The sequence below is a fragment of the Chaetura pelagica genome, unplaced genomic scaffold (assembly GCF_000747805.2).
Source record: "Chaetura pelagica isolate M959 unplaced genomic scaffold, ChaPel_1.0 scaffold300, whole genome shotgun sequence".
NCBI lineage: Eukaryota > Metazoa > Chordata > Aves > Apodiformes > Apodidae > Chaetura > Chaetura pelagica.
Genome location: NW_009951945.1, coordinates 2,006,058 through 2,022,850, shown reverse-complemented (window position 1 = coordinate 2,022,850; position 16,793 = coordinate 2,006,058). Strand labels below are relative to the sequence as shown.

General features: G+C 42.8%; 1 protein-coding gene across 1 annotated transcript in view; it reads left to right on the top strand.

The window, feature by feature from the left end:
- The window catches only part of ABCA12 (ATP-binding cassette, sub-family A (ABC1), member 12), a 53,904-nt gene that overhangs the window by 3,885 nt on the left and 33,226 nt on the right, over window positions 1-16,793 (top strand). The window contains exons 4-18 of the mRNA XM_009996856.1: window positions 970-1,223; window positions 1,343-1,455; window positions 1,896-2,020; window positions 2,823-2,996; window positions 3,896-4,060; window positions 5,009-5,210; window positions 5,791-5,930; window positions 6,498-6,617; window positions 7,693-7,783; window positions 9,167-9,346; window positions 10,714-11,023; window positions 13,498-13,612; window positions 14,933-15,262; window positions 16,132-16,201; window positions 16,301-16,435. Of these exons, the coding sequence (XP_009995158.1) occupies window positions 970-1,223; window positions 1,343-1,455; window positions 1,896-2,020; window positions 2,823-2,996; window positions 3,896-4,060; window positions 5,009-5,210; window positions 5,791-5,930; window positions 6,498-6,617; window positions 7,693-7,783; window positions 9,167-9,346; window positions 10,714-11,023; window positions 13,498-13,612; window positions 14,933-15,262; window positions 16,132-16,201; window positions 16,301-16,435 (2,524 nt within the window). The remainder of the gene's footprint in view (window positions 1-969; window positions 1,224-1,342; window positions 1,456-1,895; window positions 2,021-2,822; window positions 2,997-3,895; window positions 4,061-5,008; window positions 5,211-5,790; window positions 5,931-6,497; window positions 6,618-7,692; window positions 7,784-9,166; window positions 9,347-10,713; window positions 11,024-13,497; window positions 13,613-14,932; window positions 15,263-16,131; window positions 16,202-16,300; window positions 16,436-16,793) is intronic.

Genomic DNA, 16,793 nt, shown 5'->3' with positions numbered 1-16,793 from the left:
CAGTGGGGTTGTCCACACCTAATTGGCAGTTACAAGCACCACTAAGTTAGTTACTCCTATGTCTAAGGAACTACACCAGCATGCCTGGAGTCCAAGTCCCCACGTGTTCCCTTAGCCCTAGATGTCTCACAAACCACAATGGTTTCTGAAATTAAGCACCTCAGCAATATTAATTCATGGGTTTCCCTCACTAGCTTTGGATTTGGCAATGCCTCATTTGGATAAAATGCTGCTTACACCATATGTACATGATTGCATCCATGGCCAGATGCACTTCATTCTATTTCACTGTGTGAGAAATAGAATTTAGAGGTCTTTTTTTAAAAATAAGATAGCAGTATGCAATGCTGGTGCTGTCCAATATATCTGCAACAATAATGTGGTGAACCTCAGTGTGACAGGTACTTGTAGGCACAGAACAAGAAGAAGTTCTTGCTGTAAGAGACTGATAATGTAAATAGTGATGCTGGACATGAGGGATGCCTGTAAGAGCAGAGAAGGCAAAGGGCTATAATTTCACACTGGTTGGCAGGTGCTGAAGTCCTGACTCGTAGCCAACTCTGTTCCCTATGATGCAGTAGAGATGATCTGGTGGTATCTGAAAGGCTAAGCCTGTTGCACAAGGTAGATTTATTTGGTCTCAGGGAAGATGAACTGGTCAACAGGTAAATTCATATGGGGTATTGCTGTGCATGTGTGTTTGGCAGGGGAAATATGTTAAACCTAGCAAGGTTTATTAGGTCCTGTGTAGTGTGGTATAGCCAGGCCTTTAACAAACTTGGGTAGGAATGGTTGTTATGAGCTGTTCTACCAGATGGAGACCTTTTGAGCCAGCTGAAATATATTAAAATCTTAATCCTGAAGAAAAATGTAAAGGGACAGCTGGACTCTTTAAAACTTGCCTTTTATAATCCTTTCATCTAACTGGTGTTTGTGCATTTGTCTTGCTTTTCAAAATTCCCTTGGAAGATCTCACACTTTCGGGATCTGACAACACTTCTTTGTGACCATGAGACCTTCAAGTCCATGCAGCATGTTTGCCATCTCCCAAACATTAGCTTTGGAGAACTGTGTGAACAAGGTCAATCTCAGGAGCAGCTCCTCCATGCTATTGAACTGAGCAATCAAGTTGTGACCAATGTACTGAATCACAGAAGAATCTCCCAAGAGCTTCAAAACATACTGATTGGGAATGCCACAAACATCTGGGCACAAGTGAAGTGGTGAGGCTCTCCCTCTGAGTGAGGCTGCTTTAGTGTTCTCTTTATGAAATGATGAAATGCTCCCTGCCTTTTTTATTCACATTCCAAATTGTGCTGGTGGTTTTGTTTTTCCAATTCAGGTTTCAAGAACAAGTACCAGAAATTGCTGTCTTTCAAGAGATTCCTCAGTATATGGCTACTTTGAATTCCATGTTGAATGTCACTGAGAATTCAACAGAATCTAGCAAGCAAGGTAGCTTTCTGTATTTGCTTCATAATGTCCATAACCATGACTGATATCATAATTTCTGCTGGAAATTCTGACTTGTTTATCTGCCAAGAAGTGGGATTAATGAAATAACTATACATCATGTCTCATGTCCTTGGCATTCTTTATCTAGGGTAGTTCTAGAGCCTGTTCTACACCACCCTTTTGTTTTCTCTACTGCCAAAAATTCCTACGTGCTGAAAGTCCCAGGTCTTTGTATTTGAGCAACTTTTGCTGTCCCTAAACCTGTCAACTTCAGCCCACAAATCAGAGTGTAGAACCTAGGACATACAACTGTATTTTTGCAAGTTGTTTTGTTAACCTTAGTGATGTACCACGCTTTCATGCTTTACCTAAAGTCCTCTCTTTGGGCCTGAGGTTGCTGTATGTCTGGAGAAAGCTGTTATATTGATTGTTCTTTACAGAAAAGCTAAGAGATGTATTTAAAAGTGTGGACCAGCTAAGAGAGGATCTCAAAAACACAACAGTGATGTCCACAGCCAGTATTGAGGCTCTTCTGGAAGCACCTCTCCCAGAAAACAGCAGCCAGGTAAGTTTGCTGTCATCCTGGTGGGAGATTTTGTTGCTTTTTGCCATTGAGACAAGAATTTGAGTGAATGCAGCCAAGCAGATCACTGCACGTGTGACAGCACAGAGAGAGGCAGACAGCAGAGTGTGTTATGGATCCGAATAGCCCTCAGAAATGCAGTAAGAGCAAGCACTGATGTCAGTTCACCCAGCAGAGAACAAGAGCCATGTGGTCTCTTTGGCTGTCACCAGTGGCTGGTGCCATGCACTGCCTGGTGAGTGGTTGCTCTGATCCATAGCAAGGGCCTGTTTACTGCAAGAGGCTCATCAGGACTGAGTGGGGTCCTTGGTGGGGCTTTCAGCACTGAGCAGTTGTTGCTGCTCAGTGCAGTCCAGGTAGAAAAGCAGACTTCTAGCCACAGTTTGTGACAGCACTCGTGGTGCAGAAATAGCCCCCCATAATGAGGGATGGACCTGCTTTCCTCAGACTCCTGCATAAGCAGAGATCCAGATGCTTTTCCCCTTCCCAACCACCTTGTCTGGACTGAGCCCTGAAGAGCATGATCTCTTCCAAACTTCAGGTGCATCCATCAATGAGAAATTGAAGCCACAAAAGCTTTTCCTGCTGTGCAAGCTGGGCAGTAAAACACATAGTCCTCAGGATTTGTCCCTTGCAGTGGGAGTAATGGGGAAGCATGTTCTTTTTCTCAGGGTTTGAAATATGACCTTGTGGAAGGAACAAGAGTGAGGCAAGATTAATCCACACATGCTGGAGTGGGCAGTCTATCCCCTAACAAATCCTTTCTTCCTTTGTGCAAACACAGCTCATCTCTCAGCTCCTTCAGCTCGAGTCCTGCAGTGACCCTCCTGCTGACCCACAGCTGCAAAGGGTAGCAGAGGAGTTCTGCAACCTCCCTCCCTCAGAGAGGGCCCGTGAGGGCTACATCCTGGGGGTCACCCTGTTACAACACCTAGACATCTACCAATTCTTATACAAGGTTAGTGCTGGGTTTGGAGAGTGTTTTCTGTAGCCTTTGCTTGCTTGTAGGGACTGAAAGGTCATAAAACATCATTGCAGTGGCCAGAAGCTACACTGGTTTGCACAAGGCAAAGATCAGGCTTTGCTCATGCAGTAATTTTTATTGCACCTTCATGCTGTGACAGTGTGGGTGCAAATGAGGATCCCAGCTGGTGTAAACCGGCAAGCTTCATTTAAAGGCACTGGACCTACTCTAAATGCCTCCCTGTTTGCTAGTTTTGGCTAGATGCTGTCACAATTCTTGAACTTTCCAAGCTGAGTTTCAGGCTTTCCAAAAAATAAGGCACTGGGCTAATTTTTTTTTTTATTCCTTGTCAAGGAAAGCCCTGGAAAACGTCTTGTAAAATATATTCTTTCAATCTAGTTGGTAGTGCCAAGTTACTAAATTATTCATATACCTCTCCACACAACTAAAATACCATTCACAGGGAAGTGGATATTGAATACATACTCAAATATGTTACAGAAGTGATCCTGAGGGGGGGAAAGAAGTTATGAAATGAGAATGCCAATGAATTTGGTTAAGATCAAAAGTCACTCATAACATTTGACATCCATGTTGTGCAAAATGCAACCTCTTAGAGACTCAAATGACATCCTGGTCAGTGTCTGATGCACGTTTCTCAACTGTAGCTCCTTGGAAACATGCACTGTACAGAACATATTCAGAGGGGTGGTTAAAAAAAAATCCCCTTGAGAATTTAGGGATACAAATCCTATTCATTTCCCATGGGACATCTGCTCCCTAAGCCTCCTAACAGTTTTCAAAATCTCACAATCTTTGTCACCAAATGAACACAACGTGGGTGTGCACAGGCTCCTGCTGATGGCAATTGATTTCCTTCCTGCCTCTTGTAGATGTTTTTTCCTAAGGAACTTCAGAAACCCGTGGACAAGATGTTAGACCTCCTGACAAAAATGAAGTATTTCAGACACCAGGTTGAATCTGGTGTTGATCCATTGCTACAAGCTATTCATTCACTGAAGAAGCTCCGGCAGTCCAGGAATGTGCCACTGACCAAGGTATGTGTGGTCTGCAGATGTTTTGGAGGCAAAGCACCACTGGGTGGTGGAAAGTTTTCCAGAAACTCCAGTTTCCACAGGAGTTTCTTAACCCTAGAAGCCAAAGTTGCATTAAATTATAGATTCATGATTCTTTGCTAAATCAGCGGTGTCCTAAGAAGAATCTATCAAACATGATGTTGCCATCCTGGGAGAGCCTTGATTTGGAGCAATGGGGGAACATCATGTGCTTGTGACAAAGGGGGACACCAGAAACATGTGTTGGGAGGGAAGGGCACAAGAAAAAGAAATGCAGGGGATAAACAACTGGCCTGAAGGAGGGTAGACTTGCAACAAAAGATACCAGTGTACTGGTAGGGATCAGTTTGTGACAACTGGAGAATTGCCCATTAGGGGCTATCCAAAACCATTTAAGTCAACAGCAAAATTTTACTCTAGCTTTGATGTGTGTTAGAACATGCTCAAAGCCTCAAGAGTCACTACAAACCAAGTCCTGTTCTGACAGGTGAAATAACTTCAGGTTGCACTAACTTCATCCAAGCACTGGATCCATTCCCAGTCTGACCCACAGTCAATGACAGGAATCATTTCTGGTAATGGCTTTGCCTGCTCATTGCAGAACCACATCCAGTCATGGGGGTAGGGATGTGCACATCTGTGTAATGAATCCTGTTTTGTAAACCAGGGTGTGTCTGTGTTACCAGGCATTTCCTATGTGTGGCAATTCCCATATTGGATCTCCTATCTGCAAATGAATTTCCCACCTCTGTCACAGCAGAGTTTAACCGTAAAAACAGGTTTTCCATGGAAGGTCCATTTTTTTTGGGTAGAGAGAAACTTCTCATAAGCAAGCAGTGTAAAAATGTTGAGTCCTTCTAGTTCTGTTATTTCTTTTTCTCAGAATGAGATGCTTTCAGTGTATTTATTTGCATTCTTTCCTTTCTGCAGGCATTGTCTAAGCCAAGCAACTTTAGGGTAACACATGGCACATTTAAATCCATGGCAAAAGTCCTCTGCAACCAGGAGATCACACCTCTGTTTTTTGAGTCCCTGCTTCCAGGTTTTGGAGACCCTGTAAGCAACAGTTCTTCTGTGGAGGATGCCTATGTCCAAGAGATGATGATGAAATATGGGATTCCTCATGATTCCAGTAAGTCTGGCTTTTCCTTAAGGCAAAACCATTTCAGAGCCAAACTCCACTGTTTCCAGAGAGATCCAGTGCTGAGCTGTTCCCTCATATGGCTCTGGAGGGCTGTAAGTGCTCATGATTTACACTAACTGCAGATCTCTACTGCCCTAATTATCGGTGGTTTATTTCCATCAATGTTAGAAGGCAAACAGCCCATGTAGCAGAGCAGTGCTTGGTACTGCACTGTTGCCCATTTGTTGATGATCTGGTCTTAGGGCTTGACAGGTCACTGCTTTTTCTTGATGTGCAGTTTTTCCAACTGTGCTGACAATATTAGCTCTTCTGAGCTCATGAAACTCTATTTAACCTTCAAGCAGAGAATCTTGGCTTGAACACTGAGACTCCTGTTGTCTTGAGTGCAGCAACAGGAGATCTTGGAGGTGGCTTGCGTTTTTCAAGACACATTTTATCAGTCACTGAAGAGGCCCCTGAAGTAATTCACTGGGCACAGCAACAAAATGGGCAATGGGAAAAAAAATACACTGGTATCTTATGTCTGGTCTATTTGTGCTCTGTGCAATTTGTTTCTCTTCCCTTGCAGCACCATTTTGCTTATCCTTTTACCTGGACCTGGTCAAGACCCCAACTGGAGCTTTAATTTGGTCTTTTTTGAAACCAATGGTGCTTGGGAAGATCCTTTATACACCAGATACTGTAGAAACTCGAGCAATCATGGGAAAGGTATGGATCTGTTTTCAGCACATCAGGATATGCCTTCTCAAAAGGATTGTCATTAATCTAGCACAGGCTTGTTTCTTAGAGAAGTCTATTTTCTGACTGTTTGGAATATTAGTAACATTATCATTGCTTGCTTGCATCACTGGTCACGTTAGTCATCTTTTTCTGTGAATGAATGGTACCTCCAAAAATTAACTGTTGGTCTAATATTGATAACACTTTTTTTTTTACAGCTTATTAAGTTTCACCTCCGTATTTTCAGCCAGTATGAGAGAGGTCTCCTGGGACATATGTCCCAACCAGTACTTGTTTGCAGGCAGGCCAGTGGAAGATGGAAAGCTGAGATCCAGAATGTTCCCCAAATGTCACATACAAGGCCATGGTTTTAAGTCCTTGCATCCAAATTCAGTGTGTTAAGGAACACTTTTCCAAACAGTGATAGGGTGTGATGGAAAATGCAAAGAAAACCCAATTTGGTCTTACCTGTTTAAGTAAGGTATTTGTTTTTTGAAACCTTTAAAATAATGAATAAATGACCTCTTACATGTTGTGTTTTGGTTTTTTTTATAGTCTAATGCAACCCTGGAGCAGATGGCTGATCTAGCCCTGAAGTCCCAGGAGTGGTTGGACAAGTCTCCTGTCATCATGAATTCACTGACTAAGTTAAACCAGACAGTTCCAATGATCAAGGTATGAGATCCTGCCTCCCCTGTTCCCTCATGAGAGGGAATTGGGAGGATGGATTTCTTCACTGAAGTAAACTGGGGTTCCAGGAACCACAGGGACATCTTAGGTCAGCTGGGGAAACCCTTGTAGGCTTTTGTCCTGGTCTTCACAGTTTCTGTGCCTGCCCATTCCTGTAGCAGAAATACTCCTGAGGTCTGCTGGAGGGCTAAGATGAGCAGGGAACACTCTTCAGTTTGTAAATTAACTTTCTGCTTGATGGAGTGATCCAGCCAGCCAAGATCAGGCAAGAAATTACTTTTTCAGAAAATGAAACAATAGCTACAATAAGCATGGAGCTCTGGGTACACACACAAGAACTGGAAGATGTCTTTGTACCTTGATCAATGTAAATGAAACTTATTTTTCCCCTCCTAAGGAGCCTAGCCTTGTCTGGTGACAGAAAGCTGTAGGCTGAAATGTTTCACATTCTTGCTTCCTCTTCTCTGCAGTAAAATTTGTCTCCTTTTCTTATGAAACTAGGAAAATGAGATCTCTGGAGTCCCAAACCATTACAAGTTCATTTCAGTAGCTGGAATTCATAATCATTTCCATGGCACTGAGACAAAATCCAGAATAGAACATGTAAAAGTGAAATGAAACTCTGCTGACTGCACTCACTGGTGGAATAATAAACTATTGAGCCAAACAAAAATCTGTCTGGTGGTCTCTGAGCTAAGTTTTGGTTGCCTACCCATTGTGCTCTGCCTGTACTCACAGGACTTGAAAGAGACAAGTGAAATTTACTGCACTTTTAAAATAACAAAGATTTTCCATGATTTTTCCACGGGACTCTAGTGCCTGGTGGAGACTCAATAGGCATCCTTTCTTGCCTCCAAGAAACACTAGGCTGGACTCACAGGGCTTTCTATGATGTTTTCATTGCTAACTTTTCTCCATCCTGACACAGAGTGAAATGTGAGAGGTCAGGAAAGGAGCGGGAGAGGGTTCTACAAATGCTGGTCTGCTGTATTTTAGAAATATGCTAAGAAACTCAAGAGACGTCTGGTCAGAATGATGCTTTTTCTCTGCTTTTTCATAGAACACCCTGCAGAATCCCTTTGTGCAGGTTTTCATCAAGCTGATGGTGGATTTGGATGCAGCTGAACTGTTGAGTCAAATAAATAAACTGGGTGAGTTGATCCGCACGTGCTGCCCTCTTACTTGTGCCTCAGGTCTGGGAGCTCCAGAGTCACCAAACTGTAGCCATCCTCTGATACTGCTCTCCTCTGGCCAGCATCGGATGCTTTAGTTCAGGGCAATCTCGGGTGTGATTCACATATCTTGTCGTCTCTGGGAAAAGACTCTTCGAAAGCAAAGAGCTTGTACCGAGAGATGTTTCTCGTGAGAGCTGAAGGGATGGATCCTAGGACGGGAATCCCTGCAGCTGAGAGCGGCCACTGGAGGACACTGTTTAGCCATAATTATCACTTCAAATACACTACCTGGGACTCTGCTGGGAAGTGTGTCGGGGAGCTCACCTGCATCACATCCAAATTCAACTTCAAACTTTTCCAAAGCAGAAAAGCAAGGGTTCAGATAAAAGCACTCAGGCTGACAAAGCCAGAGGAATCAATGCAGGAGAAGCTTTGCTGCAATTCACTTTTCTCTGGTGGTCTTGCATGGCCCTTCAAGGTCAGAAGTTACTGATCTGCACTGTGGGAATCATCAGCTAACAACGGTGGTGGATACATCCCTCGTTAGTGCTCGGCATGACCACCACAGTCACTTCCTTGCTGGTCTTATTGTCCCTACCCCCTTTTTTCAATGAGTGACCAAAGGTGTCAACATAAATCTGAGTTGTGCCAGCCAAGCCCACCACAAACCAGCAGTAGCTGTAGTCTATTGCAGACAGAAGGATATTTCCATACTGTTTGTGATGACCCCTGTGCTATTTCCTGAGTAGCATCTCCTGTCTTTAACTCCCTATAAAATCCTGGTGCCTGCAGCAGCTGCGCCACATAAGTTACCCTGCATTGTGCAGTCACCTTCTGAACCAGCCAGGAAACAGCAGCTTCTGTATTAAACTGCATGATCAGGTTTAGCACAGATATCAGCACAACAGACATGACTTTTGTTTGCTGCACTTGGATAAAGCACAATCTCCCCTGAGAGAGAGAGAGAGCGAGCAGCTCAACAGATGAGTTGATCACATCAAAACCCATAAGGTGTGGAGTGACTGGGGAGCATCAGGTGCAACTCCAAAAGCTCAGCAGGTTGGTAGCAGCTTCAGAGTTGGGATGGCTGTCACATCCCATTGCTGGCATCCTCCCAGAGGCAAACTCATGAACATATTACAAATGATGAACATCAAAATTGGGTCAACAACATGACTTCACTGCCCTGCTAAGTGCAGACATGTATTTTACACTTAACATGATGGGGCTTCTTTGTCCTTTCTGGTGTCATTGTTGGTGTAAAGAGCAGAATGATGTGATAGTTTGTTGTTTGTTTGTTTTTTTCCCCTGTGTGTCCTGATGCTACTGGTTTTGTTTGTGTGATTTGTTTTTCTCCAGATGATATTCGGCTGGAATTGCAGAACAACACTGACATTGTTGACCAGCTTAATACTTTAGCTACCCTGGCTGTCAACGTGTCCTCCTGCATCTCGTTTAATCGCATCCGGGCAGTCAGGAGCTTGGAGGAAATGGAAGCACTGGCCAAAGAGCTCTTCCTGAAGAACGAGCTTTTTGCAAGTAGGTGGCAGTCTTGTGTCCCCCTGTAAACTGAAGTTAGCCTGGTACAGGGGGGTGGAATCCAGCACAGGAAGTTTGACTTCCCACCATCAACTGTTGTGGTCACAGCTCCCACCACGCAGCAATCGCTTCCCAGCCTGGTGTGTGTGTGACCTGCACACTCAGGATTCCTTGTGGTAGCGTTTTACACCCTCCCTTCTATACCACCACCTCCTTCTCTCACACCTTTCATGTATGTATAGAAAGCCTTTGGTGAGCTGGTGTTCTCTCTGGGTTAATTCTCAGTTTGAACAAAATTTCACTGCCTGTAAGAAGTCTTCATGACAGCTGCCTTCTTTCAGGCTCCCTGGGGAAAAGGTGCTTTAATTGAGAAAGGTATCATAGAATCATTTAGGTTTTAAAAGACCTTCAAGGTCATCAAATCTAAATATGAAACAGTTCAACTTATCAGAAGGTCATAAAGCTCCTGAGATCTTCCAGACAAACACTGCAATATTATATTGGGTCTTCTCAGTCACGCGTCTTACATTTGTGGGAGTGGATTGCAGCTTCAGATCAGAGTGCAGAGAGGGGCAGGGGGGACAGAGAACAGGAACTTCCATGAATTTAAACAATACAAATCTGTCTTGTTTTCTAAAGAATGCCCAGCATCTCCTCAATTAGGATTTACCTCTTAGTCCTGCAACCTGTTTAATTTTATACCTCATAAATGAGGGGTAGATAGAAACTTTCTTTTCTTAGAACTCAAGACCCTGAAAATACTTGTCTGTTCCCAGAAAAGCAGCTTTCTTCCATGTTTGTCCTGCATTCCATGCTATGCTTCATATATGGAATAATTTGCGAAAATATTCTGGAGAGAATAACTTTTGTGGTATTACCTCTACTCAAACAGACTTTTTAAAGGAAAAACCCTGCCTGCCAAACAGGATTTACACAGGCCATTTCTTAACAGGAACTTGCAAAGCTTTTACATTCTTAGATGTCTCAGCTTTGCAGGAATCTGTGTGGGCCCAGCAATATGTGTAGAGGTCATGAACAGTTTTCAACACTCTCCAGTATTTTGAGAGCCTTTGGTTTTTGAAGGCTCAGTGGGAAAAGATTTAAAGGCTCTGGGGGTGTTTTTCACACCCAGAATCATTGGTCACATTTGAAAGTATGAGTAGCTGCTGTGATGTATAGTTTCTACTTCCAGACCCTTGATAAGCAGCCTACCCATCTGAACATGATTTGAGCAGCAAAGAAATGAAATGACCTGACAGATTGTAACAGAAAAGACTTTAAAAATGAGGAGTTCCTACCTTGTCTGTGCATTCTGCTCCTGTGGTGTCAGCTCTGAAGGGGAAAACCTTTTGCCTTTCTTTCCCAAGGTATCATTTTCAAGCTGCCTTCAAGCCCTAGTGGACGTTCAGTTGGAGGGGACTTGGCGCTCCCTCCTGTGCTCAACTACACCATTCGAATGAGCAGCAGGATCACCCAAACCACCAATAGGATAAGGGAGCGCATCTGGACCGTGGGCCCACACAACTCCACCTCCCAGAGCCAGATCTACAGCCGAGCCTTTATTTATATCCAGGACAGCATTGAAAGAGCCATTATTGAACTACAGACTGGCAAGAAACCAGAGGAAATAGCTGTTCAAGTCCAGGCCATGCCTTATCCCTGCTACAGTAAGGACATGTAAGTTTGGGTGGTTTTTGTCTTCGTGCTTTTGTGCAAGCTCATCTTGTCTGAGCAGTGGAGTTCACCACCTTGGTGTGGCATGGCAGTAGCTTCATTTTGTGGTGTGTTTTTTTCAGGAGTCTGAACAAAAGAGGGAATTTTGAAATCTAGTATAAATGGCCTCTGTTTAGTTTTCCAAATCTTTTGCTTTCAGTGCTCTTTATGTGCCTGGATGGTGATGGTAACTCTAGGTTTTGCAGCAGGTGAAGGTTGGTGTCCCTGTTTTACTATATGTGCTGGAACTGAGACTGGGACTGGCAGGACTTGGGTTAGGTAAGAGTGTTGGCTTGCTCTGCAGGTGTTTGCATGCAGACAGTGCAGCAGAACTTAAGAAAATGTATTTATTGAGAAAAGAAAAAAAAGAGCTCCTTGGTTTATGAGCTTTGTTTCTAGAAGCTGCTATTCATCTGTGGCATTTGTTATTCATTCCAGTGATTCTAGCTGATGTTCAGCTTATAGCAAATAGTTCTCAGCACAGGTGCCTCTCAGATGCTTTAAGAAGGATAAGAAAGAGGGAAGATTAAATTGTACCATTCATCTCTGCAAAAGTGTTGGAGGACAGAGAAGCTTGTGATGTGCTGAGCTGCCAGGGTTAGCAGCCTGTTCTACAGAGCAGAGCAGTGTGAACTGTGTGTGGACCAGAATAAGTTCCAAATGGTGAAGCAGAGCAGAAAGTTTTGGATCCTCTTCCTTTCCACTCATCTTGAGCCAGATCTGCAGCTATTAGAATCTGCTTCTCTGCCAAATGCCATAGAGAGAAGCAAATCCACAGCTGAGGTCCTGCCCCTCTGGCAAGGCAGTTTTAGTCTGTGTTGGAAAGCTGGCAACATGGTACTTCCTCATAGTTATTATCCTGAGTGCAGTTGGTGGCCAAACAGAATGGGAAACACACAGGGAAGGGATTTCAATGTCCAGCAGAAAGCACTGAAGGATGTTCAGCAAAACAGTATTGGTAGGTTGGATTCTGCCCTGATATAAGGAACTCCCTTGGACTGAAAGTACAGCCTAGACCTGGGAGCTCTTTCTACTGAAAAGCCTGTAGGTCCTACTGCATGAGTAAAAGATTATCTAGGAGCCACAGCAGACCCTGTCCCTGAAGAGACCCATCATCTCTTCTCAATGCACCACCCTGCAGAGTGCCTGCAAGTACCCAGGCAGCAAACATTCCAACCAAGTGTCAACCTCTTGTAGCAAATATGTGGATTATTCCTGTGAGATAGCTCTGTACAGTGAATAACTGGCTGCTGGAAGCATTTTCTACAGTGTTATCTGCTCCTTGGCTGGTTTTGGGCTGCTGAGAACATTGCTTGCCTTCAGGTTTCCCTGCCCACCCCAGGTTCAGAGGGACATGAGTTTGCTCAATTATTGAAATACCTAATGGCTTTGGATTTGCATGCAGAAGTCAGGATGAAAATGCCAGTTTATCAATTGGTATCATATCCTGTAGGCAAATGGAGGGAATTTATATATCAGTACACAGGTGGTGTTGGGAAATCCTGAATTTTTAATAGTCAAAAAACCCCAAACCCACCCCAAGGAACTAGTAGAGCTACAGAAGTGCCTTTTCCTTCTTCATATTATGGCTTCAATTGCATGGAAGCATTTCCTGGAAATGCTGGTGTGTGAGAAATTTTCAGCTTTACATGTACAAAAAAAAACCAAAACAAATGTAATATTTTCTTATTGCTACTGTACATTTTTCCCAGGAATAACACTGATTATTTCTTTTTAAGCCAGGTTTAGCAATTAGGGAAGAAAGCAGTAAGGAAGCAAGGAAGAAAGTAGACAGTGCAGTGAATTTGCTGGTATAAAAATTTACTTTTCAAAAGGAGAAATTACATGATTGTGCTTTCTCTGCACACATCTGGGATAGGAGAAGGATTATAACTAAAGTGAGGAGCCAAGAACTGGGAAGCCCATGGTGAAGACCTGGGGCTGCAATTCCTGTCCTGTAGGGTAACAAGGCTCTGAGGGGAAGCACATCCAAACTTTAGCACTAAGAAATATTTATTGTAACAACATTTAGCCATTATATATATGTATATATATATATCTCAACAGAATAGGGAATTGTGGCTGGCTCTTGATGCCTCAAAAAGGGATTAACCCCATGAGAGCCACTGCCCATGGTGGTTGCTGCTAGCAGTGCTGCTGAGCAAAACTTCCAAGATGCATCTAGAAATCCCTCTGATTTAAAAAAAACACAAAATATTTTGAACAGTCAAAGTTTCGTGAATGGAAAGTCCAATACAATGGCAAAATAGCCTATTTTTAAATTTATTTATGTTGGTAATTGTGAATTATACTCCACATTTTGAAGTATAACCATGTCTTTTCCTGTGCCAAAGTATTATTCTGAATAATATTCTCTATAAAGCCTTAATGCCCAGAACATTTTGTATTCAGCTAAAGCCTCCATTTGCTTTTTACAGGTTCTTAACCAGTGTGACCTATTCTCTTCCATTTGCTCTGATGGCTGCCTGGGTGCTGTTTATAGCTGATTTTGTTAAAAGACTTGTTCAAGAGAAAGATCTGAGGCTCTATGAGGTACGGTGAAACTTTCTGGGGCATGCAAAATTAGAAACAGATTTCCCTCATTAGTGGGTCTCGTGTGCAATATTAAATAGAACAAAACAAGCATTTAGGAAAAGAATATTCCAAATACCTATTGTTTGACCTGCAGGGTTTGAATTCTGACATTGCAACCAAGCTGAAAACCAGAGAAATGCAGAGCATTTGCCCTTCAAGTGGTGAGAATATTGCTTTGCAGTTCTGAACACTGCAAATACATGGACCTCAGAGAGTTACAAGTTTTCTGAAGATTTAAAGCTCTCTAGAAATTTACTCTTGAGTCATACCTACTGGGGAGAAAGGCATGAAAAGTCACTTGTTTCCTATCCTCGAAGTTATTAATATTTCAGAAGGTGCTACATGTTACATCAGCTCCTCTGAAAAGTAGTTCTTTATTCAGGTTGCCTATCAGAAAAGAAATGGCATTGAGGACATAGGGAATTTATTACACAAACTCAGGTTTCCAGTGTGAGCAGAGTCAAGAGAGATGAGCAGCAAAGAACTTTTTGTACAACTAAGCTCCAGCAAGCAACAAAAGCTTAAGCAGATTTGTTTCTTTATCTGGTACCATGGAAACAAATGCTGATTCACCAAAAAAAAGGACACTCTGTGTGTGAACTGTGATGAGACTGAAAATAAGTGGCTAGCTGGCAGCCCACTGCTCTAGTTTAGGAACCCCAGTGTCACTGTCTCCAAGAACAGGGTGTCAGTTATATTTTTAGGCAAATAGTCATCTACAACAAGGCACTAGTACCTGTAGTTTCTTTTGGATTTAACAGTACAAACATAGAGTTTTATACAAGTCTTGGGGACTTGATCATCAGCTAATAAAGATTAATATTGTTTCCTTATATCCACTGTGAATTTAACTATTGTTTGTTGCCTTTTGGGGGGTATGAGAAAAGGTTAGTTTTCAAAGATTCTTAAATGTTTTTACACTCAAGCCACTGGGTCAATTAATATTATCTTAAAAAAATAACCGAAATGCTTTAGAAAAGTTACAAATACAAGGCTGGAAGTTGTTTTGGAGCTTGTGAGCAGTGATGCTTCATACTTTGCAGATCCTGTCTTGTGCTGTTCTTTTGTAAAGGACTGCTTTGCAAACTGAGGGGATTCCAGGAATGTGAGGGCATGGTTTCTCTCTGGTTATCAGCATGCCAAAGTATGAAACAGCATGATTTGGTTGTATGCCCTGTCCAGAAACTGAAAAAAAAAGAACCAGTTCAATATCAGCAAGAAGATCTCTTAATAAACAGTTGCCATTTTTTATTCTTTTTTTCACCTTTCTCTCTGTAGTACATGAAAATGATGGGTGTTAATGCCAGCAGCCATTTAATTGCCTGGTTCATAGAGTGTGCCATCTTCCTGCTCATCACTGTCACCTTCCTCATCCTTGTCCTAAAAGTGGGTGACATCCTTCCCAAAACAAACACACTGCTCCTGTTCCTGTACCTTATGGACTACAGCCTGTCCATCATAGCCATGAGCTACTTCATCAGTGTCTTCTTCAACAACACCAACATAGCAGCCTTGGTGGGCAGTCTCGTGTACATCCTCACCTTCTTCCCCTTCATTGTGTTGCTTGTCATTGAGAATCATTTGAGCTTCTCTGTGAAAAGCGTGCTGGTAAGTTTTGCTTTTCAGTTACAGGGGCCACGTGTGGGGGAGCAGACACTGACCTGCAATAAACTTATAGCTTAATATAGCTCTTATTATAGCTGGTGTCACAAGTATAAGTGAGTTGGGTGCCTTTCTAGGTTTCTTCAGTGGGTGTCGTGTGACATGTCGAGTTGGCCATGGTTTGTGTGAGGGAGACCTGAAGTTAGTTGTGTCCTATGACTGAAAGCAGTATTTGGGAAATTTTAATGAGTTCCCACCTGCCAGCTGAATCAGAGCAGTTTGGGCTACTTGCTTTGAATTGCAAAAACCTAAAGCTGTCTCAGTAGGGAGTGCAGATAGCAGGGCAGTGAAGGAGGGCTGGCTCTGCTCATTCCTGGCTCTTCTCCTTTATTTTCATGTGTCTCCTGTTTCTAGCCATGGAAGTAGATGTAAAACCTTGTTCCTTACCAAGGATAGAAATAAGTAAGCATTAGGTTCCAGAAGCCAGTCTTGTTTTCTTTGAGTCACCAAATGCAGGAAATTACATTTGTTAATGTAAGTGATAAAATTGTTAACGAAATGACAGGTAATTTGGCAGCACACCTGGCTGTATTTCAACAGGCTAAAACAAAGCCCTGTATGAGGGTGTAGGTTGGGTCCTGGGTGTGGAAGCAAAAGGAAGCAGGCTTTAAGGAGACTTTACAGCCCATGACCAGAAGTACCACCTATCATAAGCCTGGTCCAGTGCTCTTGGTGACTGTTGAGGAAAAAACAAAACAAAACACTAATTTTTCTGGCTACTGGACCAAGCCAATGAGGTACTTGGTTGGTTAACTGACTTGATTTCCCTGAGACTTATTCATAACTCCTTTGTTTTAATTCTGTTCATTCCACAGAGTCTGTTGTCTCCAACTGCATTCAGTTATGCAAGTCAGTACATTGCTCGATACGAGGCACAGGGCATAGGTATGTTCATTGCAGTCAAAACTAGGCTTTGAGCTCCTCTCTTTGTGACATTTCACTAACTAATACTGATTGTTTGTATTTCTAAATCCTTTTCTGCAGGTTTGCAGTGGGACAACATGTATAAGTCCCCAATGATTGGAGACAACACTTCCTTTGGCTGGATGTGCTGGCTCATTCTGATAGACTCTTTCATTTACTTCATCCTGGGATGGTATATAAGGAATGTTTTCCCAGGTAAGAACATGAAGCTTCTCATTCTTTTGGAAAACAGTGAATTCAGCAGTGGCTGATGACATGGATCAGGCAGGAAGAGTCTGCACACTCAAGATACCTCTTCTAGATCAAAGGAAGTACAACTTGGTGGATGTCTGGCAGTACTGATGAAACTGAAAGCAGAGCAAGGGACAATTAGGGTTCTGCTTATCACATGGGTAGATGGGTCTCCTGAAGAGCCTCCAAAATGTGTTTGCAGTTTGAGGGGTGTGAAAATGAGAACAGACCATCTTAGCCTGTGTTTGCCAGTTGAGTGATTTTGTGTGGCATTACTTATATAATTTGATTAAAAAACCTAATTCCTGCCTTAGGCAAGATC